Source organism: Pyxicephalus adspersus, chromosome 11 (genome assembly GCF_032062135.1).
Source record: "Pyxicephalus adspersus chromosome 11, UCB_Pads_2.0, whole genome shotgun sequence".
In the NCBI taxonomy this organism is placed as follows: Eukaryota; Metazoa; Chordata; class Amphibia; order Anura; family Pyxicephalidae; genus Pyxicephalus; species Pyxicephalus adspersus.
Genome location: NC_092868.1, coordinates 54,012,540 through 54,038,484, shown reverse-complemented (window position 1 = coordinate 54,038,484; position 25,945 = coordinate 54,012,540). Strand labels below are relative to the sequence as shown.

General features: G+C 41.0%; 2 protein-coding genes and 4 non-coding genes across 6 annotated transcripts in view; 5 read left to right on the top strand and 1 right to left on the bottom strand.

Annotated features, from left to right (window-relative positions):
• Nucleotides 1-1,196: 1,196 nt before the first annotated feature.
• Nucleotides 1,197-7,267, top strand: HSPA8 (heat shock protein family A (Hsp70) member 8). The gene is made up of 9 exons (XM_072427085.1): nucleotides 1,197-1,341; nucleotides 2,687-2,896; nucleotides 3,699-3,904; nucleotides 4,288-4,440; nucleotides 4,767-5,322; nucleotides 5,568-5,770; nucleotides 5,878-6,076; nucleotides 6,294-6,526; nucleotides 6,855-7,267. Exons 2-9 carry the CDS (start codon nucleotides 2,692-2,694, stop codon nucleotides 7,038-7,040), a joined length of 1,941 nt encoding a protein of 646 aa, XP_072283186.1. The 5' UTR covers nucleotides 1,197-1,341; nucleotides 2,687-2,691; the 3' UTR covers nucleotides 7,041-7,267.
• On the top strand, nucleotides 4,480-4,577 carry LOC140341560 (small nucleolar RNA SNORD14). Its single transcript, XR_011922918.1, has one exon. It is a non-coding gene; the product is annotated as a small nucleolar RNA SNORD14 (small nucleolar RNA).
• Nucleotides 5,401-5,500, top strand: LOC140341555 (small nucleolar RNA SNORD14). Its single transcript, XR_011922914.1, has one exon. It is a non-coding gene; the product is annotated as a small nucleolar RNA SNORD14 (small nucleolar RNA).
• LOC140341559 (small nucleolar RNA SNORD14) lies at nucleotides 6,112-6,209 on the top strand. The gene has a single exon (XR_011922917.1). It is a non-coding gene; the product is annotated as a small nucleolar RNA SNORD14 (small nucleolar RNA).
• On the top strand, nucleotides 6,564-6,663 carry LOC140341558 (small nucleolar RNA SNORD14). The gene has a single exon (XR_011922916.1). It is a non-coding gene; the product is annotated as a small nucleolar RNA SNORD14 (small nucleolar RNA).
• A 5,110-nt stretch (nucleotides 7,268-12,377) lies between the features above and the next one.
• Nucleotides 12,378-25,945, bottom strand: part of LOC140340908 (tumor necrosis factor receptor superfamily member 8-like) — a 32,679-nt gene continuing 19,111 nt past the window's right edge. Inside the window, exons 4-11 of the mRNA XM_072426348.1 lie at nucleotides 22,723-22,851; nucleotides 21,480-21,635; nucleotides 20,291-20,384; nucleotides 17,614-17,750; nucleotides 15,848-15,970; nucleotides 15,271-15,296; nucleotides 13,275-13,443; nucleotides 12,378-13,147 (exon numbers count right to left, since the gene is read on the bottom strand). Of these exons, the coding sequence (XP_072282449.1) occupies nucleotides 12,918-13,147; nucleotides 13,275-13,443; nucleotides 15,271-15,296; nucleotides 15,848-15,970; nucleotides 17,614-17,750; nucleotides 20,291-20,384; nucleotides 21,480-21,635; nucleotides 22,723-22,851 (1,064 nt within the window). The 3' untranslated portion in view covers nucleotides 12,378-12,917. The remainder of the gene's footprint in view (nucleotides 13,148-13,274; nucleotides 13,444-15,270; nucleotides 15,297-15,847; nucleotides 15,971-17,613; nucleotides 17,751-20,290; nucleotides 20,385-21,479; nucleotides 21,636-22,722; nucleotides 22,852-25,945) is intronic.

Sequence of the window (25,945 nt, the reverse complement as noted above, 5' to 3'; positions counted from 1 at the left end):
TATGTGGTTTTGTCTATAGGTATGTGACGGACACTAGGGAGGTGTTTTAGAAAAATATATTACTATACAGTATACCGAATTATCGCATTTTCAGTATTTTTCATTTATTTATGTATTCTTGTTTAAGCTGATTTTTGTGTTTTTCCTTTAATTTTATTAAAAGTATTTTTTTTTTTACATGATTGTGTGTTTCAAACATTTTTTATATTCATTATATCTACTAGAACCCTATTCGGACATATTTCTGTTACAGGTCTACAATTTAAAAAAAAAAATTTCATGAAAACCTGTAACACTTTTGGTACAGAAATCTAGACATCAGTGTAACACTCAGGTGGTTAATCTTTCCTATCACTTTGGAAATAAAAATTGTTGACAGCTATGACAGGAAAATGTGTCAAAGTACACCATTATGTCTTTGTTTCTCTTTCCAAGGGGGGGAGGGTATAAAAATACATATATATTTATTCTTGTTTTCAAAAATATTTCCCTTAGAATACAATATAAAACCAAAAAAAACTACATTTGGAATTAATGAATGAATGTTACCAGGGAATAATACAAAACAAAGGCAGCTGCCATAATACCAGAAACCTCGTGATTTCCAGAATCACCTCATGAAGAAACACCGGAAGTAGTGCATGTGAATAATTCCGCCTAGCAACTAAAGACCTAAGCGAAGTGCTAGCCTGCGATTGGCTGCTGGTTCCCGCGCTACAAACCATGGGACCCCAGCTGTGAATCAAATTAAAGCAGCAACCGGTCTTCTTTATCATCTCCGCCATGTTACTTAAGGGCAAATGCCATTTTTGCCGACTTTTAAATTCACATATTACACCGATAAAATTTTTCACGTAGGATTTACAATCTTAGCACCATCTTTGGCTGTCCCACTACATGAATTACCAGTAATATCGCATTATACAAAGTAGTGTAATAACCCACTCTTTGTTTATTTAGCGTACCATAAAGCCATTTTACGCGTCGGTCGTACCCGCTTACTCTTAAACAAACTTAATTCACGGTAATCAGAAACACGCGTGAATGAATAGCCCGTAAAATGGCGGCCAAAGGCTCCACGGGGCGCTTCTATGCGGATGCTGGAAGCTTCCAGAATCGTGTGGCGTTTTCAATCACGTGCTAGCGGTTTGCGCTTCAATTGGTCCTTAAGGCCGAAAAGGGCGGTGATTTGAAGGAATTGACGTCAGGATTTTCTGGAAGCTTCCCTGGCTCTATAAGAAGGCGGCCGGTCTCTTCACTCCTCCTCATTTCACTAAGACAAGCAGCTCGGAGACGGCGAGCAGCTTCTAAAAGGGTGAACAGAACATAACTGCAGTGCAGGTATGTAATGCGGCTTGGATAGTGGGTGAGGGGTCATCTGATGTCCTTATCATTCTGATGTAATCATTTAGAGACATTGCTTTGCTGGGACTTTTAGTTCCCTTGACAGCTCTGAGGTAAATTGTCATTTGTTCTGGGATTTTATAGATGTATTTGACCTAATTTTCCTCCATAGCTGTAATACCTCTAAATACCAGGACCTTTCTATTGTAAATGCATTTATAATAATTATGTGTCACTTGGAGGTGTCCCCATAGCACAATTCAATGGCCTGTTGTGGGGGAGGGGTGATGCTGAAGCAGATTGCCCATGTGCTGCAAGGTGTAGGTACTACAAGTCCCAGCATGCTGCTTCTTCCCTGGGCTCTTCACATGTTGGCCAATATCAGACTATAGGGATGCTTTGCCATTCATTTAATTTATGTGCTCGTTGCAGATGAGATTGATTTTCCTTTTGGCTTTTTGGAATGACCAAGTAAGGGTTTGTAGCTGATTTTGGTGTTTTTTGGCACTACAAGTCCCAGCATGGTACAGCCACCCCTACTATTGGTCATGATGGGTACTACAAGTCCCAGTGTGCTAATACCACCCCCCTTGGTGTGGTCACTACAAGTCCCCTTCTGTGGGTGTGTGGGCACTACAAGTTCCAGTGTGCTGCAGTTACAACCCCCCACCCCCCATGGGTGAGTGGGCACTGTGGCACAAGTCCCAGTGTGCACCCACCCCCTCTGTGTTGATGTGAGTACTACAAGTCCCAGCATGCAGCAGCTGCCCTCGGTTCTGCAGATCATAGCTTGTTCCTTCCCTTTAATTCCATGCATGGGGTCATCATTGGGAAATCTTTAGCTATACCTCAGCACTCATTGTGTGTCCTTGGGATCCCCATCAGTCACATGTCAGCACTCCCAAGATGGCCGTGCCGTATAAAATGGATCCTGTGATGTCATTGGCTTACCAGGCATGCTTTCCTTAAAGCCTATTGGGCCAGATGTGCATGCAGAAGGCCACATTTTTATTACACGGTATTTATATAGCGCCAACATTATGCAGTGCTGTACAGTCATGTCTCATTCATTCACTTTTTTCATATTTTAATCACTAAACCTCATGTACATCTTTGGATTTTAGTATAGGATGGCTGATCTCAATCTGGAATATATTACACTTTGAATATTTGGGGATTTTTTTAGCCTAGGTAGTCATCAGGGCTCTTGTTGTGTCTTCCTTAAATGATGGGTGAATGGCGTTTCCTGTAGCCAGCTTATCATATTACCTTATAATTGATTATTTTGTGTTCTTTAGGTTAACTCTTTAATTGCTGACCTTTTTTTTTTAATTCCTTGCAGAAATCATGTCTAAGGGACCAGCAGTCGGTATTGATCTTGGCACCACCTACTCCTGCGTGGGTGTCTTTCAACATGGCAAGGTGGAAATCATCGCCAATGATCAGGGCAACCGAACCACGCCCAGCTACGTGGCTTTCACAGATACCGAAAGGTTAATTGGTGATGCCGCCAAGAACCAGGTTGCCATGAACCCAACAAACACAGTGTTCGGTGAGTTAATCCTAGCAAGTGTGCTCAATGTAGAACAAGATGGATATATGGGGGGGGGGATTGAAGTCAGCTGATCCCAACATTAAAGGTGGGGTGTGATATAAATATAATGAAATACACAAATTCATGCCAGCATTTGCATTATAAAGCAATGACCCTTTTGTTTTGTAACCTTTTGAGGCATACGGTCTAATACCTGCTGTGCTAGAGGTCCAGGGAAATATTGGAATGGCATTGATTAGCGCGTGTATGGGGTAAACAATTGCTAAAGTAGGACATGCAAACTCCATATAGTTTGTGGCCCAGCTGTCGCTCAAACGTAGGACTCAAACATTCCATGTTGCCTCTTCAGTATTGTGGTTTATTACGGTGTGTAAAAAATTACAACATATTTCATTTCCAACAAATTACACAGTGCTGTTCAAAGTCCATAGTCATGTCACTAGCTGTCCCTCAAAGGAGCTCAAAATCTAATGTCCCTACCATAGTCATATGTCATTAATACAGTCCAAGGTCGAATTTGGGTGAAGCAAATTAACCTAAATGCATGTTTTTGCATTGTGGGAGGAAACCAAAGTACGCCGGCAGAAAGCCAAGCACAGGGACAACCTGTAAACTCCATGCAGGTAGTGTCCTGGCTTACATTCGAACCTGGGACCTAACACTGTAAAGGCCAGATTGCTAACCCCTGAGCCACCGTGCCTTTAAGTTTCATAGCTTCCACATAAGTCAGTTTTAGTCTGATTATCTGTCTATAATGAATTCCTTGATTACATAATTGACCTAATGTTTTTTGTTGTAGATGCCAAGCGTCTGATTGGCCGCAGATTTGAAGACCATGTTGTACAGTCTGACATGAAGCACTGGCCCTTCACTGTCATTAGCGATGGAGGAAGACCAAAAGTCCAAGTAGAATACAAAGGAGAATGCAAGTCCTTCTACCCAGAAGAAGTCTCCTCCATGGTTCTAACCAAGATGAAGGAAATTGCAGAAGCTTATCTTGGCAAGGTAATTTTAGGCATAGTTATTGAAGACTTGCTAGTAGGGTGTATAGGTAAAGATATTCAGGTGCCATGCCGACCTTATTAAGCAGTATATAGTGCCAACATATTACACAGTGCTCTATGGTAAATAGGGGTTGCAAATAACCGTATGAGGGGAGAGGACCCCTGCCCTCAGGAGCTTACAATCTAAGGGGGGGGGGGGGGGGAAGCAGTGTAATCTGAAGATGGCATTGTGCTGCAGAAATACTAACTGTATGCACTGTAAGTGTGAGAATAGAGTAATACTGGTTCTTACATGTCTAACTTAGACACAATATGAAGTTTTTATTCAGGTGGTAATGCTCTAATCTAATAGTTGGTGTAATAATCATTCCTTTTTTCCTTTAGTGTGTATCAAATGCAGTCATCACCGTACCTGCTTACTTCAACGACTCCCAGCGTCAGGCCACAAAGGATGCCGGAACCATCTCTGGGCTCAACGTACTGCGTATTATCAATGAGCCAACTGCTGCAGCCATTGCCTATGGTTTGGACAAAAAGGTAAATAATGGGTCATATCAGTGAAAAATCAAGATAGGATCGCTATGATGAATGTTTCCAAAGCCATTCGTAGTTTCCACCAGACCAGAGTCGAGAGGCTCATGATGGCAAAATACCTTCCTTGGATGTCTGAGCGATCCTGGTTGCATAACGGGGGTTTCAGAATAAATTAGGTTTGAGTAGAGTGGGGATGTTTGGTGGTAATTGTAGCCAGAATGGATATCGCAGAATGATTACTCCCAACATTGCTAGCACGGGAGGCTGGTAAAGCTCTTCAGAATGGGCTTGTACTTTAAGCTAACCTTTGGCCTTTTTGCTTTCTCCAGGTTGGAGCAGAGAGAAATGTGTTGATCTTTGACCTTGGCGGTGGTACCTTTGATGTCTCCATCCTGACCATTGAAGATGGTATCTTTGAGGTCAAGTCAACAGCTGGTGACACTCACTTGGGTGGTGAAGACTTCGATAACAGAATGGTGAATCACTTTGTAGCAGAGTTCAAGAGGAAGCACAAGAAAGATATCATTGACAACAAGAGAGCTGTTCGCCGTCTCCGCACTGCCTGCGAGCGTGCAAAGCGTACCCTGTCCTCCAGCACCCAGGCTAGCATTGAAATCGACTCCCTGTATGAGGGAATTGACTTCTACACCTCAATCACCAGAGCCCGCTTTGAAGAACTCAATGCCGATCTCTTCAGAGGCACCCTGGACCCAGTGGAGAAGGCTCTTCGCGATGCCAAGCTCGACAAGTCCCAAATCCATGACATCGTCTTGGTCGGAGGATCCACTCGTATCCCCAAAATCCAAAAGCTGCTTCAAGACTTCTTCAATGGAAAGGAACTAAACAAGAGTATCAACCCAGATGAGGCTGTGGCCTATGGTGCAGGTATGTAAAGGTCTGCAAATGACCAGACTAAGTAGTGCCTTGGGTTTTAAGGCATATCCTAGTTAACTGGGTTAGGTTTCGCTATGATGAATATGTTTCCAAAGCCATTCGTAGTTTCCACCAGACCAGAGTCGAAAGGCTCATGATGGCAAAATACCTTCCTTGGATGTCTGAGCGATCTTCTGCATGCACTTTCTCTCCCCAGCCTATGCAATGGTTTTTCTAACATTTGTCTTTACTTTCAGCTGTTCAGGCCGCTATCCTGTCTGGAGACAAATCCGAAAACGTTCAGGACCTCCTGCTTCTGGATGTCACTCCTCTGTCTCTGGGTATTGAGACTGCCGGTGGTGTTATGACAACCTTGATCAAGCGTAACACAACTATTCCCACAAAGCAGACCCAGACCTTCACAACCTACTCAGACAACCAGCCTGGTGTCTTGATTCAGGTACACATAAATCTCAATTACTTTGTAGCCAGTCCAGCTTTTTTTTTGTAGTCGGTGCATATTGCTTTTTTATCTAGTAGTTTACTCAAATCACTTATTCTCTTTAGGTATATGAAGGTGAGAGAGCTATGACAAAGGACAACAACTTGCTGGGGAAGTTTGAGTTGACTGGTATCCCACCTGCTCCTCGTGGTGTTCCTCAAATTGAGGTGACATTTGACATTGATGCCAACGGTATCCTGAACGTGTCTGCTGTGGATAAGAGCACTGGCAAGGAAAACAAGATTACCATTACCAACGACAAAGGTAAGGCATATGCCAGTGCTGCAATATATAATCTTCCGCTATGATGAATGTTTCCAAAGTCATTCGTAGTTTCCACCAGACCAGAGTCGAAAGGCTCATGATGGCAAAATACCTTCCTTGGATGTCTGAGCGGCTGATGTTACTCCATATTAATATTGCGTGGCATTCTGTCTGGGTTAGCACAACCTTCTAAAAACTATTGTTTTTTATTATTTAGGTCGTCTGAGCAAGGAGGACATCGAGCGCATGGTGCAGGAAGCTGAGAAGTACAAGGCTGAAGATGAAAAGCAGAGAGACAAGGTCTCCTCCAAAAACTCCCTGGAGTCCTACGCTTTCAACATGAAGGCAACTGTCGAGGATGAGAAGTTGCAGGGCAAGATCAGTGATGAGGACAAACAGAAGATCCTAGACAAGTGCAACGAGGTCATCTCCTGGCTGGACAAAAACCAGGTATGTATGGAGACTCAGATGGGTTACTTAATAAATGTCGCAATGATGAATATGTTTCCAAAGCCATTCGTAGTTTCCACCAGACCAGAGTCGAGAGGCTCATGATGGCAAAATACCTTCCTTGGATGTCTGAGCGACAATTGTCAAGCTTTGCAACCCAGTTTGGTCTGTTGGTAATCTTAGTAGCTTAACCACCAACAGTGAAGCAGTTGATACCAGATTACATTTTAATCTCCCTTTTTGATGCACTGCTATAAGATTCCCCCTCTTGTGAAATAGAAAATTGGGTAATGATCATTTAACTTATTCTGATTTCTGTTCCTTTCAGACTGCTGAGAGAGATGAGTTTGAACACCAACAGAAGGAGCTGGAGAAAGTATGCAACCCTATCATTACCAAGCTGTACCAGAGTGCAGGAGGCATGCCAGGTGGAATGCCCGGCGGCTTCCCAGGTGCAGGCGGTGCTCCAAGCGGTGGTGGATCATCCGGACCCACCATTGAGGAGGTCGATTAAACTTCAACTGGAACTGCATTCCCTTGTTTGTCTTGTAACTCCTAGGACACCAATTTTGTATGATGGCTGTTCCAAATTAACTTTCCATGCAAGCTGCTGTAAAGTTTATTTTTAGGGCATTAATACTTGAATCCACTCCATCTGCCTGAAAGAAAAGGAACACCATTGCACTTTACCTGTACTGTAACAAGTATGTTGGTCCAAGACAATAAACTTATTTAATTGGCTTTCTGTCTCCTGATGCCTTTATTATACAGATTTGGTAAACTGGTTCATAGGCTTGTTTAAAACATGACCTCCAGCAAATGCAGGGTTTTCCCCGGCCCCTTTTAGCTGGGCTCACCACCTGGCACTTTACAGTTATCACCTGCCTGATTTTGGGTGGTTACTGGAGAGTTGTCAAAATACAGGTGGGACACCACCCAGCTTAAAAGTGCCTGGGTTGAACACAAAGGGTTTTGGGTAAACGGTCTGTCTTGTAAACGCTGGGCTTTCATGCAAATGACTAAAAGGCACAATGACTCATAGCATAAATATGGTAAAACAATTCAGTGCCTTTCACTCCACTTTCAGCCACAAACTGGTCTGACACCATGCTTCATGACACAAGGTGTTTTCTGTCAGTGCTGCATTTATCTGAACTTGGTGTTCAAGGCTTCTCCACACAAGGTAGTGAAGGGTCGGCACCATCTCTCCTTGCACAAGTTTTGCCCCTTTTTCTGTGCTACTTTGCTGATCTTGCTGAAACTCATTTCAAACCTTCAGTCTAAAGGTGGGTTTCTGCACTTCAAACTATAGAAAGTGAATCTCCCAATACCACACCTTCCTTGGTAGGGTTTGATGTTGGATACAAAGGATTTGATCCCCATAAAAGTTGACTAGCAAATGTCAGAAGTTTGCAAGTAAAAAATAGATTTTTTTTTTTTTAACTTTTAGAATCTTTTTATGACTACTATAGTAAGACATCCAGTTTCATGCATCACCTGCTCATCAGTGCCATATGAGCTGCTGGCTGAAGTCCTATTTTTCAGTACCTGTAAAATATTGGTCAGACCCATGGTGGGTGGGTAATTGCTAGATGGTATTATGAAAATTAGGTAATTGCTGACATATGATGAACCATGTGTGCATTATCCTTTCTAGCAGTTGCATGTGGCTTCTAAAACAGGGTTAGGCCTTGTTACTGTCACCCTTTCCCCACCTCAAGTACAATGATTCTGCTCAATTTACTGTATTAGCCTAAATTATAAAAGAAGGCTGATATGAAACCATTCATTTAAAGGGGCAGATGTTATTCCCAATGATCACAATAGCTAAATTAAGTATTCTAGTCATTTGCTGACCTTAACTAGTACTGCTTTTTGAAATTCATATTTGGGATGTATAGGATCCTTGCACAGGGCACTTCAATATTTATAACTGAGCAGTAGGTGGCAGTATAGCTGCAGCAGATAGGCTGAGGACTGCAGTGTATTGATGGGGTCAGATCCCCTAATAGTCTTAATTTGCACCTGAAAAATATATTCCTAAATTCTGTTTACAGTGCAGTCAGTCCTTTGTGGAATTATTGAAAAGATTAGGTGGCTTTATGGTACTTTTCTATGGGTTTGCCCCAGTAAACCAAAATGTATAAGCTGCAAGGAGGGAATTTTTCATGGAGATCTCACCTTGATGTGGTACTTGGGGTGAATTTTTGCTGGACAAAAAAGCAGGCACTGGTGGTTGGGCTAATATGAGACATCCAAATACCTAGAACAGGTAGGTGATGGTGTCCACCATAAAAGTAAGAATTTGTATTAATATCTATTATTTATAAGGAGTCGACATATTATGCAGCTCTGTACAAAGTCCGTGGTTATTAAATAGGATTTATATAGTGCCATAATTTTAAGCGAATGTCAGGACAGGGTTGCAAATGTCAAGACGGTGACTCAGGAGAGGACCCTGCCCAGAAGAGCTTACAATCTAGTAGAGAGCTATAGTCATGTCATTACCTGTCCTAAGTGGCTCTCAATCTAATGTCCCTACCATAGTCATATGTCTATACCACAGTCTAAGGTCAATGTTGGGAGGGGGAAACTAATTACCGTAACTGCATGTTTATGGGGTGTGGAAGGAAACCGGAGTACCTGGAGTAAACCCACGCAAACACCGGGAGAACCTGCAAACTCCATGCAAATTAATGTCCTGGCCAGGATTTGAACCTGGCACCCAGCACTGCAAAGGCTGGAGTGCTCACCACTGAGCCAGCATGCTGTTTGAGCTGCTTTTTACACATCTTTACCACCTTACATAGCATGGTGATTGATTGTTATAGCTTATTGATGTCACCTGTCCACTCCTTGGACCAGTGTTTCTGAACCTTCCTAATGTTGGGGAACCCTTGAAATGACTTTTAGGTTCTCAGGGCATCCCTTCTATAATTACTATATCCACAGATCATAGTACATTAGTGTGGTGGTCAGTCAGAGGACGACTTCCTAAAATCCTAGTTAGTGGGAAGAATGTCACCTTTACAGATAGCCAAAAAGATCATTGGTGTCACTTAAACTGAAGAAAAAATTGCTCAAGGAACCCCTAGCAACTTTTGGAGTATCTCTGGTAATACCACACTGCTCTAGACTATGAAAGTACTGTGTATAGTGCATTGCTGGTGGTCTTATGTCACCGTAATGCTTTTTCCCCAATCTCCATGTCTGGCTCACATTACTGCCTATCTCAGTGTATCTCTCGATATTTCAGTTTCAAGCAGTGATAAAAGCAGATTTTCATAGTAAAACTCATCTTATTTTTTTTTTTCTTCTCCATTGAGGGAAAGGGTAAAGCGTAAACCTTTAGATTATCTTCTGGTTTCAGGAAGATTGGACAATGGCAAACAGAGACGGTAGGTCAGCCCCAGGAATAATAACCCCTCCTGTTCTAGAAGAGTGGTCATCTTTCTTTCAGTTTTGATGTACAAACCTGGCATTTTTCTGCTAATTTTTCTAATTCTTAAGTAAAGTCACTGGATGAGCTGGTGGTTTCCACCAATCTGCAGGTATCCTGTGCCTTGTCTTCAGTCTGGCTTTTTCACTGCATTTGTATCAGATGTTGCAGGAAGAGCCTGGAAGTCACCACATATACTGTATGGGTATTTTTTTAAATTAATTATGGTTAAGTTATAGCTGAAAAGGTTTTTTTTTTTTTAGATCCAGAGGCGCGCTGGCATTGCTTGTCCTAGCTCAGAACACTCTTTGACTAAACCCATTCAGACCAGGTACTAAAAGGTCCTTTGTGAATTGGTTGCTGGGTGCCTAAGGTTACGTACACACGTGCAATTTGTTCTCATCCGATAACAGGCTCAGGGTTGATATCGGACAATAATTTTACGTGTGTACACCGCTTGTCGTCCATCTTCCGAATGACTGTCCTGGCAGATCCACGGATGATGGATGACAAATGATCGTAATGGAAGTGAAGTGGAGAGCATGCAGCAGGGTGCCGCTCCATCGTTCTCCCTCCTCTCTTCTCTGTAGAGCAGAATGGTGCTGAATGTACAGCACTCGTTCATGCATCATGTAGTCATTGGAAAGGATCATGAAAGATCCTTTGCAAGGACAATGATTGCACGTGTGTACATAGCCTAAAATTTCACGTTTCTCTCAGGCTTTGCTGCAGAAAAGGGATTAATGCTAAAACACAATGTCATCCCGCTGGGTGGCGGATCATACCTGTCCTCATTTGCACCATGCAATATTGACAGAACTAGTACTATCTGAATTCATTGGTTGTTTTCACAAGATTGATGTGACATACATTACGTTCCATCTAGATTCCCCTGGTAATTGCAAGTCACGGTAAAGGGTGGAGGAGGATTTGACTTGTGACCAACTCATGATCCAGTAAATACAATCTATACTGCAATCTCTATAAGGCGTTTTGCATTATAAAGTTGTATTTCTGGCACTGGATGCCCTGAGTTATATGTGAGCTGCTTCAACAAAGTCAATGAGCTTAATGATTCAGAATTTATGTACTTTGGTCAAATAGGCACCCATAGTCCTAGAGTCCCAAGCCTTTGTGAAATTATGCTTTTTGTAGAAATAAAAGACTGGAAGAGGTTTCACGCATTATCCAAGGGTTTCTCAATCAGGGTTCCTCCAAAGGTTGTTAGTGGTTCCTTGAGCAATAAGAAGGTTGATTGTCAGGTCAGTTTAAGTGACCCCAATGATCTCTTTGGCTATCTGTAAGGGTGACATTCTTCCCAATGGACAGCAATGTAAGAGGAATTCTTCCCACTGACCACACTTATGAACTGTGAGCTGTGGATAAAGAAATTATAAAAGGGGTTTCCAAAGTTATTTCAAGGGTTCCCCGATGTTAAAAAAAGTTGAGAAAGGCTGCTCTTTCCAAAACTGAAAGCTTTTGGCTTTAGAAATGCTTTATTGCCCCAGCTAGGACCTAAGCTTACAATACCAGGGCAGTGCCCTTATGAATTGTTGGTCACAATGCTCCTTTTCATCAAAATGAATTATCAAGCCCAAAGTTGGCACAGCATAGGTAACATATATTTATTGACTTATTTAAACATGGTACTTAAATGTAACATTCATTACTCTTAGCACTATGGGCACATTGGCGATCCTTGACTGGTGTTCCATTTATAGATCATGCCACCTAAAATTCACCTCTATGGATGTTGGGGCTTCCAATAACTGAAAGTTTCTTATCTCAGCGGTTCAAGTGGCAAGATCTATACACAAGTTGCTGTTTTCCTGCAGCTATCACAAGGGGCTTTTACTGGTCCGTGTACTGACAGAGCCACATTGGATCCCAGGTCCAGGCTTTAAACAAGGTCTTGATGACCTATGTACAGTGATGAATAAACCCTGACCCATAGATTCACTCAAACGTGTCCCGTCTTATTTCTCCTGCCATCCGAGCCAATTTTGCCTGTGCATAGAGGCTGTGGTAGGTTCTTTGGGGATCTCTTTATCAGGTCACAGTTCTCTAGCAATTCCCGAATAGCAGCTGTGAAAACTGTAAAAACAGTTTGTTTGCACGGAAAGGCAACATTTTAATAGCAGAGAGAGAGAGTAGAGTGAAAGAGATGAGCCCATCGGTCTACTTCTTTTTTCCAGGCAATTGAAATGGACAAGACCACATCAGAGAAAAGAGCTGTGTAAATCACAGGATTGTATGCACAACTTTGCATAGACAAATAAAAAAAACAGGTAAATTACTTTATTATATGCATTTCACCTATTTAGCTGTTTGCCAGGAGTTTATGGTATTCTTGTCTATAATTTAAAGGCACTTGAAATAAACCATTGTCCTTTCCCATGATGTGGTTACGTGACTGTCCCCAGTTTTGTCATATAATACACCAGAACAGAATACCAATGACATTAGAACCCCGAGGCAGCAATGTGGAGAAAATTAATATTTGGGCATTCTGACCCTGCAATGGTGGGAGTACAGGGCTGCAATGATGATGAGTTGACTTTTAAAGTCACAACCTAGGAGCCACATCTTGGAAATGTAAAGGGTCCTCCAGCGGTATTTTTGCAGAAGGGAGGCCATGATTCACTTTCTTTAAGTGAAGAAAGCACCTAGGATTCTGGCAAGATAAGAGGTCAATAGAGGTTCCTCCTGAAGCAGCACACATGATATGAGTCTCCTCGCTAAAGAAGTTAATCCCATTATATTATACAAAGTTCACACTTCTCACTTGGTGACCATTCCAGACCAAGAGACGTGACTTCTCCTGGGAGAGCAGCATCAGTCATCTGTATGCATCTTGTCTTGAAATATCAGTTCAGCACACAGCAAGGCGTGAACATTGAAGACCTCTTCTGCTCACTGGTATCCCTTTAGACATAAAGGCCTCTGATCCCCTTAGCCTTGCAGGATCACCTTGGCCGTGGTTGCCTCTCTCTCTTCCTCTTCAATAGATACCATGAGATCGTTTCCTTGCACCTTGCTGGATTCCTGCTCTGGGTACCGAGACTCTAACACCAGGCCCTTCTTCTCTTCACTCTCCACCATTACCGATCTTTGGCATCTGCTAGGAACCTCAGATATGGACCCCACAAGAACCGTGTCTGCATTCATTATGTAGATTTTCTCTACAGAAGGAGAGAAGACCAATGACCGACGTTGAAAAACAGGACAAGCTATAACAGAATGTTACTCAATAAAGCTGATTAATTTGTCTTGTTAGGTAAAATATAAAATCATATTTAATTTCCTTACCGATTTTGTTATTGAGATAGTCCTTGCCTTGCTGCATTTCTGTTTTAGGAGCAGCTGACTGCTCAATCTGTCCGACCTCCACCCTATGACATGGATCTAGAGAAATTAGCTGGGATTGATCAGAGTTTTGCTCTTTACCATCTTCCTGGTAAGTTATCACTGTCCTGTCCTGTAAAGCACAAATGGAGGAAGTTGGAATTAGAAGGTCTGGGTGTTATCTGCCTCTCCTGCTGGTGGCGCTGAATACCTGGGTATGATGAACTTTCACTGGCCACCAGCAGATGGCCACATCCAGGAAGAACTCATTATGCAAACAGCTGGGAACTCTCTATTTAAAGCGTACCTAAACTCAGAAATTTCATTTTACATAAAAGGGTGGACAGCCCTTTTATGTTAGGTAAAAATTCTGTTGTTTGTTTTTTTTAAGTGCAACACCCTTTTTTTAAAAAAAAGGGGATTGACAAAAGCGATCGGGAATGAATGGGAGTGCAAAGCCTCCCAGGATACCTATGTCACACATACCGGGAGGCTCTTGAGTGCTTCTTCTGAACATGCCCGGGCATCTCTAGCATGCGCAAAAGAAAAATTTGCCTAACTGGCAAGCTTTTTTCCATCCTCCGTCACCTGATCTCGCGCCTGGGTCAGGTGACGTAGGAAGAAGAACCAGGAAGAGGCGAAGATGGCAGCGCACCAGCTCAGGGGCGGATGCTGGGACGACACTGTACCCATGCTGTACGACACTGGACAAACTGCCCTGCGGGATTGAAGGTAAGTGTATTTTTTTGTTTTAGGCGCTTTTCAGTTTAGTTCCTCTTTAAAGTTTTGCCCTTCCTTGAGTCCTTGCCAGATCCTCAGTGTTATTTGGCCTGCTCCCTGCTGTGCTGATACTATTGCCCTGATACTATTTCTAGTACTAAGACCTGTTGATCACAAGCTGACCAGAGCTTGACCTTTGTTTCTTATAAGTTTGTTGGTTGTTTTTGGCGGTGTTTGTTATTTTTTTGATTGTCACAGTTTTGCTCACATTTGTTGTCAGCCTTAAATAGGGAGCTTCCAGCTGCTTGCATAATGAGTTCTTCCTGGATGTGACCATCTGCTGGCGGCCAATGGAAGTACATTGTAACCAGGTATTTAGCGCCACCAGCAGGAGAGGCAGATAACCATAACACTGGGGCTCAATGTTCAGATTGATGGTAAGGGTGCAGTGCAGTTACAGTTTCCTCATTCTGCTAACGCTGTCTTTGGGGAGATGATACATGTAGCTTCTCTCCATGATAGCCCATTGGAGAATGATTGGGGGCAGAAGTGGATGGTTCAGTGCCATCAATTCTGCAAATGATAGTACCAGTGCTGTGGTATGGACAGCCGAGTAACTGGCAAGGTGCCAACCACCGGGAGCCACTTGGCAGCTCGCTGCTATTTGCTTGTTTCTCTGTCCAAATGCCCATGTCATGCATGGAGCGAACTGCAATGTTATAAGAATTATTTTGCCTTCCTCTGGATCTGGTGTGGGTTCTGAGAATATAGGTTTTTAATTTATTTTTGTTTTCGGTTGAACTTTATAGACTTAGTAACAATTTGACAATGGAATCTGTAAAATGCTTCAGAATATGTGTTCTCTCTTCCCTGCACAGAATATAACGGAGTATTAAAGTTTTAAAGTAAAGACAACAGAGGCTGTTGATCCAGAGATCATCCGATTGCCTCTTGGGAACAGGAAGGATTTTTTTTCCCCTGTTGGAGCATAATAAACCAGGCTTTATATATTTTTTTTATGTCCATAGGGTTTTATATCTGGGATATGTTTATTTGCCTAGTGGTTGAACGTGATGGACTTATGTCTTTTTTTAACCTTACTATGTAATATGTTATTGCTATATAATTGCATGAATAAACTATGGAAGATGCCAGACAATCCCTGTCTACAGGCTCCTAAATAACACATTCGGGCCTGGATTAACCCTATGCCATGGAGAGGTAAACACATTTTACTTACCACTCTGTGATTTGGCTGGATAAAACCTAGATAAAAAAACATATAACAATAAATCAAACATGAAGTGTTAACACTTGTGACCATTCTTTTAACAGCTTCACTGTATATTCATTTTTGTGAGCATTTTATTCAAACTACTCATGGTGGGCCATAGATAAAATGAATGAATTAAAGCTACTTAAATTCAACATATGGACCTTTGGGGTGATATATCAAATCCTTTTTCTGTTACCTATGAATCAGCAAGGGGTACTAGCATGTTGCTGCCCTCTGCACTATTGCACAGTGATTGCAGGGGGCTCCTCAGGGGATGGGCCCAGAACACCCTGCCTAGTTTAGTGACATCGGGCCAGGTTAGCTTTGTATTAAAGATGACAAACATTACCTGAATTGCTGTTTTTTTTTTTAGTCTGGAGGTTGAAAAAAAAGAAAAAATGCAGCCCCCAATATTTATATCCTCCTAGGTTTACCAGTTTTCAGGACTAAGCTGTATTTGCTAAGTGAGAGAGATTTGTGCAGCACAAAATTCTTTATATCGTCTGATAAATTTGTGTGAGTAAAGGCAGACAATACTCACTCTTTTTCTTTTTAATCCACGATTTCAGACGACATGGGTTCTGCTTAAGGACCATCACAAGGGCCACGAGAAGAATAAGGATGCAGATTATCATGGCCGCAATGTATCCAGCATTCCATTTACCTGTAGATAGGGACATTAGATTGTGAGCTTCTTTTGAAGGACAGTTAGTGTCACGGCTATGGACTTTGTACAGCGCTGCGTGATATGATGGCGCTATAAAAATACTGTATATTAATAATAAATAATTGATACAACAGTAACTTTATGTATACATGTATCAGCAAACTCAAAAATAAAACCATTTAATTGCAGGGAATAACAAGTTCCAGCGGGACAATGGCAGATGGTCCATATAGAACAGGCATGGACAAACTATGGCCCGCTGGTCCAGTCTACTTTTACATGCAATTCATATCAGTTCATCCAAATATTCTCCATTCATCTGATATTGGCCCAGCCCATGTGTCAATTTGTAAAACCCATTGTGGCCAAAAAGTTTGCCAACCCTTATATAGAACCATAGAATCCTGTTTGTGGAGTGGACCTGGAAAGACACATAAATATATGCAGCTAACTTTTTATTAAGATGCAATTAAGCTTTACAGTTGCTGAATTGCAAATAAGTGTGTTTAACCTAAAATGTAGCACTAATTATTACACTTCACTGATGCTGTGGTTGGATCAACTTTGTATTTTATTGAATTTTATTCATGTCATTCGTTTGTGACATAGGTCTGCTATGCCCTATTTTTCCCCTAAAGAAGCAGACATTATGGTCTGCGAAACGCGTTGAGCCTGTTTTTAGAACATATGTGAAAAATTGAAACTACAAAATGATTTCATATTTTCTATTTCCTTTTTTCACATTTGGATTAAATTAAGGATATTGATTGCTTTGCTTTTATTTTAAAAAAAAAGTTGCTTTGTTCTTAGTAAGTTATTTGTTTGCCTCCAAAGTCCCTGGCATTTTGGAAAAGTTTCTTTTCTTTTTCCTTCTAGACCATAGTACTATAAAGCCTTCCTAAAACATATTATTCCTACAGCACATAAAATGCAGAACTGGCCATGTGACAATTACATTTACCATAGATGTAGTTCCATCAGATAAAATCCCATTCTTTTTTAAAGTGCTAGTTTCCTTTTCAAATTTGAAGATATCACTGTTAATATTATTATTAAACTATATTTATATAACACCTACATATTACACAGCGATGTACATTAAATAAGGGTAGCAAATGACAGACAGATACAAACAATGACACATAAAGAGGTAAGAAAAATGAATATAGACAATGTACAATGCTCAACGGGACGGGATATATATAAATAATCATTTATTGGCGTAGGGACTAGTGTACATGGGCATTAAAAAAAAAATTCTAAGCATTTATTGCTTTGAATGGAAAGTGCAAATTGATTGATGAAAAACAAAAACATTAACACTAATCCTTGCTAACTGAAATTTTTCAAATGTATGAACATTTAGGACTTCCATACTGTTAAATAAACCAGTCCATGTTGGTTCTTGTAAAACTTTTTGCACTATACTGAACTTAGTTCTTAGTAGCCTAGGAAGTGCACAAGTATAAGCAAGTGGCGGATGATTTGAGATCACATATTAAAAAAGTAAAAACAAACTCTGCAGTTGGTCCAGATTAAAGGGTTCTTCCCCATGAGATGAATAATAAATGACCAGTTTATTCTCGGCTTGCAATGATGGTGTCACACAAATGTCAGACTCAGTCTTCCATCATGCTCACCTCTGTCATCTTCATCCTTAGCTGAAGTCGTAGGGAGTAACACGGTAAGAGTTGCAGAAATATGGCGGACTGTATGGACCCTGGGTGTTGTATGTCTCTGTCTTGCTGAAGGAATCATGCTTGCAGATGTAGAAGTCCTAGACATAATAAAGAATAGGTGTACAGTAACACAATAGATTTTCATTAAAATATTTGCATGCATTGATATATTGTATACATTAATATTTTCAGCTCAAATATATATTTAGTGAATGTGCTTGCAGTAAAATATGAAGTGTGACTGTACAGGGTGACCACACATGTAACACCTTAGGTGAGTGTATACCAAACATATTGTACACAATGATATCCACAGAACGATTGCTGCAAACACAAAGTACAAGCTGGTTGTAAGTTTCATTTATGTCACAGCTTTGATGTCTCTATAGAAAATAGGAACAACTAGTAAGTTTTATATGCACAGGAAGGGTCTTGTGCCATTTACACATTATTTTTAGCCACAGCGTGAAAGATGAAGTGGGCAGTGAAACTGTGGTCAGCCTCTGCAAAAGAAATCTGTGGTCATGGTAATCTGTTTTTATATTTGAAAGCTAAAATGCTGAAAGTGCTTAATATCAATATCTATGTATAATGAGAAAAAGGGAAAAGGAAAGCTGGCTTTTTGAGACACTGTGGACAAACCATCCTCAAGTTTGATAACAAAGGCACTGAATTCATGTTGGACTTGGCAGAGCAACCTAACTTCAGAGTCTCTGTTATGATCATGGAGGATGAATTATTTCCCTACAAAAAGTCAACAATGCCTCATTTAAAGCTTAATTTATATGTATATGTGAAATCATATATTATATCATGAGGCCCCTGAGGAAGCCCATGAGGGCGAAACACGTCGGGATGGGACCCACTATGTAACCCCTTTGTTCCAACACAAGTTTGTCAACCCAATTTATTATCAAGTACTGTGTGAACAAATTGAATGTTTCACATACATTTTTTATACTACGGTATATTGTTTATATGTACTATTTTAATCTAATATTTTTGTGTTTTCCAAAAAAGCTACTATTGTTTTTATAAGAATTAGATATCTGTGCCGCAAAAAGCCTGCTTTCCTTTTCCCTTTTTCTCAATATTCATTGCAAGGTCCACTTAAAAGACTTTGGCACATACCAATATATTGGTATTATCACTTCGATTTGGGGCACCTGATTAGCAACATGTGTAAAAAAATCGGTATTTCTATGCTTAGGTTGCAGTTATAAATGTACATGGGGACGGTGTGTTGTTCACCGAGTCTTGCTGGCAATGCAGTGGAAGCCAAGGGCTGTGTGTGATGTCTGGCAAGGGTGCCTACGTCTCAAAACTGGCTGAACTGAATTGAACTGTTGGCAGGTATGATCTTCAGATGTATACTTAGATGCTTGCCTGGGGTTAGTCTTTATAAAATTCCTAATGCTTTGCTACTAATGGTAGCTTTGAATTATTATTATTACTAAGATTAATAAACAGGATTTGTATAGTGCCAACATATTGGGGTTGCAAATGACAGACAGATACAGACAGTGACACAGGAGGAGAGGACCCTGCCCTGAAGAGCTTACAATCTAGGAGGTGGGGGAAATATCACAAAATACGAGAGGAGATATGAAGTGGTGGGTAGTAGTGAGGCTTTAGGAGTCAGAAGAAGACGGGTAGGTGAGGTTGAAGCGTTGGGTTTTAGGAGCTCTTTAAATGAGCAGAAAGTAGGAGCAAGCCGAATAGGACGAGGAGACCATTCCAGAGAATCGGGGCAGCTCTAGAAAAGAATTGGAGCCGTGCGTGTGATGAGGTTATGAGTGAGGAAGTCATTAGTAGGTCATTGGAGGAGCGAAGAGAGCGGCTAGGGGGTATTTTTCCATCAGATCAGAAAGGTGGGTGGGACAAGAACTGTGGAGGGATTTGAAGGCAAAGCACAGGAGCTTGGATTTGATTCTAAGGTGAAATGGAAGTCAATGAAGAGAACTACAAAGAGATGCAGCGGAAGAGGAGCGGAGGGAAGCATGAGTCTGGCTGCAGCATTCATAATAGATTGTAGAGGAGAGAGTCGGGTTAGTGGAATACCAGAGAGGAGGAGGTTACAGTAGTCCAGACAAGAAATGATAAGAGCGTGTACAAGGAGTTTGGTGGTCTCTGGGGACAGGTAGGGGCGGATTTTGGAGATGTTGCGTAGGTGAAAGTGACAGGACCTGGAAATGTTCAGAATATGGGGGATAAATGAGAGGGCAGAATTAGAGGTGACACCAAGACATTGTACCTGGGGGGAGGAGCGAGTAACAATGTTGCTAACCATTAGGAATATGTCAGGGGAGATTTGGAATTTGAGGGAGATGAGTTCGGTTTTATCCAGGTCAAGTTTCAGTAATCTGTCCGATATTTCTTCATGGAAGAGAAGCATGAAACCTTATCCAGGACTGAGGGAGACAAATCAGGGGGGACTATTTATTTATTTACATTAGCCCTTTCACAACCAAATTCTGGATTTTGTGAATATGTCAGCTCATACTTGTTAAACTGACCAAGGTTTTATGATTTCAGCAAAGGACAATATTCACCTATTACTATGCTAGTTTCTCAGGTCTATCAATATGGAGTCTGTTTGGTCTGAAAGCTCCCCATCAATTACATGCGTTATACTCACTCGGTGTACGGTGTACATTTTTCCGTGGCAGAATTGATGTTGGAGTATGTGCCAGGTGGGCATGCTTCACATTCTGTGTCCTTTTCTGCACTTCCTGAAAAATGCACATAAAATTTTGCTCACAACTAATTCCTTCCATGCCAGTTTGTCATGCAATGGTTCCTGCACATTACAGCAGCTTTAAAGGATGAACCATCAGGAATGTGCAAGAGATGGGCAGAGGCATGGGGAACCGGAATGTGCCAAATCTTTGTGGGATCCATTTTACTGAGTGAATTGGGATTTACAAACAAATGTAATTGCTACTTTATAGTGAGGCTTGGCTGTGACTAGTGAGGACCATATGTGAAACATATAAATACTCCAAGGCCGCCATCTGCAAGGGAAAAGGGGTGCTTCTGTAGCAAGTCCCAATCAAAAGAGCTTGACTTTTGCAATACTGGAACCTATAGACACAGAAGGAAGTTTGCACATTATGGGACTCAGAAATTTCTGATGGCGGCCCTGCATTGGTCGCCAAACTTTTCGGACCTACGGACCACTAAACTTATGGGCTCTGGGAGCGCACATGCGCGGGGAGTCGTCTGTCACTAAAAGGAGAATAACTTACCCCCATAGTGATGTCATGGTGACCCTGGGTTGGCTCTGTCTTATGGGGCCATCCCTAGGCATAGTATAAGCGGGCATTACATGCAGCCAGGTACACAGCATACCTAATGCCTTTTATTAGAAATATACAAGACTTCACAATCCCAATTCACTCAGACTTCTGCTCCCTATACTACTTTAAAGCAATACAGTTACCCCTGGGAAAATAAACAGGGGGTGTAGAGGACAAACCTGTACACTTGACAAGTGTAATGATGACAGAGGAGAGGCGGACCTGGTTCAATCAAGCTTACAATCTAAGGGGTAGGGGGGCATAGTATATACCTTATGGGGGTATTTAGTGGTTGGAGAGAGATGGATAAGGGCAAGCAAACATAAAAAGATGGTTGATTTACTAAAGGAATAGCACATGTTCACTTTGCAAAGTGTATTGTTACTTAGCGTCATCTCATTCACTAAGCAAAGCAAACATGTGCTATTGCCTGAAAAAGTGAGGTGAAGTGAACCAACTTCACTGTGTGTAAAAAAAACATATTATAGCTAAATATTCAAATTAAGAGAAACATAGTTTGGCTTTTACCTTTTGTCTTGACTCCCTGCCCATGAGGGCACTCTTTGTGGCGCACACAACGTGCACATGTAGTCCCCAGGGAGCTCTGGCAGTAGAATCCGGCTTGGCACTGGCATATGGCTTCTGTGTGCAAGGAGCAGCCCTGAATCTCCACAAGCCAATCATCTGTGAACGATATATATTGTAAATGGCTAAAAAAGAGAAAACTGAATATTCTTGTTTATTGGAACTTTTGTTGCAATAGATAAAAAATCACTTAAAGCGTACCTATACTCAGAATTTTCACTTTACATGAAAGGGTAGAGAACCCTTTTATGTAGGGTAAAAATTCAGCTTTTTTTTTTTTTTAGGTGCAACACTCTTTTTTTTTTTTTTTTTAAGAAAAAGGGTGCAGCACCGCCCCCTAAATAATAATGAATAACAGCACAAAGCCTCCCGGGATACCTACGTCAGGCATCTCGGGAGGCTGTTGGGCGCTCCTTCTACGCATGCCTGAGCATCTCGGGCATGCACAGAAAAAGCCTTTTTGCTGAAAGAGAAATATTTGTCAATCTCACACATGCTCAGGGAGATCTGCAAATTTTTTTTTCATCCTACATCACCCTATCTCGTGCCTGGGTCAGGTGACGTAGGATGAAGTAGGGTGAAGAACCCATTTATTTTTTGAGTAAACTTCCTATTTAAGGCTCTTTTTAAAAAACAGGAAATCAGACATTCCCTGAAACATTCACTGGTGGGAATCTTCCAGGTCCATGTGTTTTAATTACAATCATTGATTCCCACCAGGGAACCTATGAAGGAATGTCAGATACCTTGTTTTATAAATAGAGCTCTTACATCTACATATACCTTGCTATGAAGTGGAAATGCAAGTAAAAGAACGTAAACTAGGGACTAAAGGTGGGAGGTGCTCTGATATAAAGGTAACTGTGCCACAAATGTACAGTCTAAGGACAGAAAATGTAAAACATTATTTTAATTAAGATTGTTTGCAATCTAAAATGGCACACTATGTACATATATTGAAATAGAAAGGAGATTAAGCCCCCTCAAGGCAAATACAGAGGTCACAATAAATACCATTAGGTGCCATATTTTTTTTTTGTACCTCTTAGGGCATTTTTGCTGTCTGTCCCCAGCACCGAAAGAGAAAGAAGAGCTGATTGGCTGCATCCTGCCCAATTTTGCTGCACCCTCATATTGAAACATCTGGTATGTAAAACAATCTTGATGAAATCCCAGAAGCTGTTACCTTTTTTACACTTATTACAAGTTGCACATCGAGGAGGCGTTTGGTTCCAGTCAATGAACCTTCCGGCTCCACAGCGTTCTGCACAATCCTTCTTAATGTCCTGAATGCAAGAGGAGCGTTTCTCCATACCTAGAATATATATAAAAAGTTGGCAGGCATTCAGTCATTGCCCAATGCTGTCATTAAGGAGTTATTTTTATAGCATTTCTCTGAAAGTAAAGTCTGATGTTTTTTTCACATTGTACATTTTGGGTATAAAGGTAATCCCCGAGTTATGGCTATCTGACATATGGGCCACTCCTAGAAATGAACGAGGCTTCCCTGCTCGCTTGTGTGCAGGACGGAGGCTTGATGATGGGGGGAGGGGGCAGTTTGCATGACACACAGAAAAATCTTTTGGTAAACACGCCCAGGTTGTGGGTGATCTTAAGAGCTGAGCTGATCTGTAACATCTCGTAACTCCTTAATGACCCAGACAAACTCTGCAGGTGTTTCTTGCATATCAAAGCACAGCTTGCTCCAGAAGTTAAATAAATGTCTAGGCTCCTTAGGTTTTTTTTGCTTTGTTTGTGATTAACTTGCAGTGAGGATTTTATACAGTAACTGACACCTCACTGCGTAATAATATGTTGAGACAAACATCTGTCCTAATTGCATTTATTAAAATAATGTACCTGTTCTGACTTACATACAAATTCAACTTAAGAACAAATCTACAGTCCCTATGTCGTATGTAACCGGGGGACTACAAATAGTAATTTGTAGATTAGCCACTAGAGGCAGAGGACTATTGCAGTGCCTTGCCCTAACATCTGCTGAAATAAACTACCAGCTACATAGGGACTATACTGTTTTCATTGGGTTGGCCTAACTCAACGACTTGCATTCTATAAAGAAGCAGCAAAGCGCAACTATTTTGTAACTTCTCAAAGCAACACACAGAGTATGTAATAAGTCAACACAGTTTCCCCATATACAAAAATAAATAGAAGCTTCATACAGAAGCAAGAATTTAAAAATGCACATAAATAAGATAGTATACATCAAGCAAAGAACATTTTCATGCATAGCAAACAAATAGAAATGTGAAAAAGATGTAAATTATGGAAATCCCAAATAAGTGTGGGAATTCCCTTGCAATACATTTTTTGTGGGTTTGATTTTAAAGAATGCTAAACGATTTCTCAGCTGACCCCTGTGACTCCAATTATATTTTCTCCATTTGATGTACATTTAAAGGTTAGACATTCACAATCTTCAATTACTGTATTCCCCTGTAGTACTTCTCTCCGGGCTGGGCCTTACCCTGTCTTGTAAGTTAGGGTTTTAGATATTACTGATCTCATTACAGACACATTCTAATTTTCTGACTGGCCGTTAGCAGCACGTCAGCCCTGACCATGTTCTGAAAGTAGAGACAGATTCTGAAACCGAAAGACAGCTACGACTGCGGCCGCATCTGTTTATAAATAGCAGTTTCGGATTGCTTCACATTTTTGATTTGGGCGTGTCGTGTGCTATTTCTCGTTTTGAGTATCATCCCGCTCAAAGTTACTGTAACATGATTGTGCTTGACCACCAAAAGAAGAGTGCAGAGTAACCTCAAAACCGCTCGTTAAGTCTGGAGTATCAGAAGATTTCACTGTTAAGTTTGGGGTAAAAATAGCAAATGTTCTCATAGACATTGACTTATAGATTATTAAACTACTGGATCCCATTACATAGTCTGTTGTGGCTAGCCATGACCATGGTCAGTCCATAGAGATGAATGGGTGAACTTCATGAACTTTGCCCGGAAAGGCACTCATTGTTGCCCTACAGCAAAAATGCATCTGGAAACAGTTTTTTTTTAACCAATAGCATGTTCCTAGGTGTCACCTCCAAACATCCTAAGCATGTCCGACCATATCCAACAAACAATAATAATTCAGCCCCTCTATATAAGCCACAGACTGGAAGTTTCTGTCTCATTTTGATTTTTGCTCTTGATGAGGGTAAGCAAGGTAATGTGTTAGGGGGGGGGGGGGGGGGGGGTTGCAGATATACAAGAACATTTACTATTGGAACAAAAACATTTTGCATCAGCTTTCCTGACTCTTTGAGGCTAGCTCATTTTTGTATAAAGTGAGAAACTTGGGTCTCTTATCTGCTGAGAGTGACGGATGCTTTTGTCATCCCTGTTAGTAGCTTTTCAGTGCTGCTGTCTCATAGCAAAGGCAGAAACTACAAATATTTCATGGTGTGAATGTCTCACTTTTATCAAAGTTTTTTCTCTAGATTTTCTTTATATTTACCACAGTTTACAGTCAGAACACTATATAGTGATATACACCACAGAGCCTTCAGTGAAGATCATGATGTGGTTCTATATTTTAGCCTTACAGTATTATACCTCACAAATTCATCAGTCATGATTCTGAGATTTTCCACTCCCATGCTAAAAAGTCACAAATGTGAACTCACTATTCAATAGACCCACTTTCCTGCAAACATTGAACAAAGATTCCCTTACCTTTTTATGATTTTAAATATAAACATTTGATGAAATACACTACAATATATACACTTCAATAAAATCATAATGTAGATCTCAAAAACAGTAAAAATGATATCTATGCATTTTGGAGACATTCAAAAAATGCAGTTTTAGTGAACAAAATGGCACAAATAAAATTGTCAGTTTTACTTATTACTAGTAGTCCACAGTGGCAGTGCACCAGCCTAAATTTTATATTACTGGAGTATTATTGCAAAGAACGTACAGATGTGTCACCAATGACAACTTAGTACATTTACCTTGCTACATGGGACTACACTGTTAAAGCTCCATGTATTCTTTTTCTTTAAAAAAGAGAAATATAGGAAACAACGTACCAGTAGGAGTCATAATAATTCAGCAGAGTTTTGTTCCTGGCGACTGACGCATCAAAACACAGTTGGCTTGGTGAAAATCATTCTCACCTTTGGAGCCCTGGGTCCCAGGTTCAAATCTACAGCCAGGACATTAGTTTGTATGTTCTCCCCGTGCTTGCAATACAAGGTAATAATAACTTCACATCTCCAAAAACAGGAAATTGTGAGGACGCTGTTGGTAGATGGGGGAGTGGAGGTATTCTGCTTTTATTTCATGTCAGTCCCCATCTTGGAATTCCACTAGGGTAAAGTTGGCGTATGTTACTCTGTATATATCTGGCAGAACTGATTGGTGGCAGCACATAAGTAA

Bases quoted from the DNA above. Each gene is read 5' to 3' on its own strand.
- HSPA8 (XM_072427085.1), top strand. From the start codon at position 2,692: ATGTCTAAGGGACCAGCAGTCGGTATTGATCTTGGCACCACCTACTCC. The intron at 2,897-3,698 runs GTGAGTTAATCC...TTTTTGTTGTAG, and splicing joins CCCAACAAACACAGTGTTCG to ATGCCAAGCGTCTGATTGGC. The intron at 6,077-6,293 runs GTAAGGCATATG...TTTATTATTTAG, and splicing joins TACCATTACCAACGACAAAG to GTCGTCTGAGCAAGGAGGAC.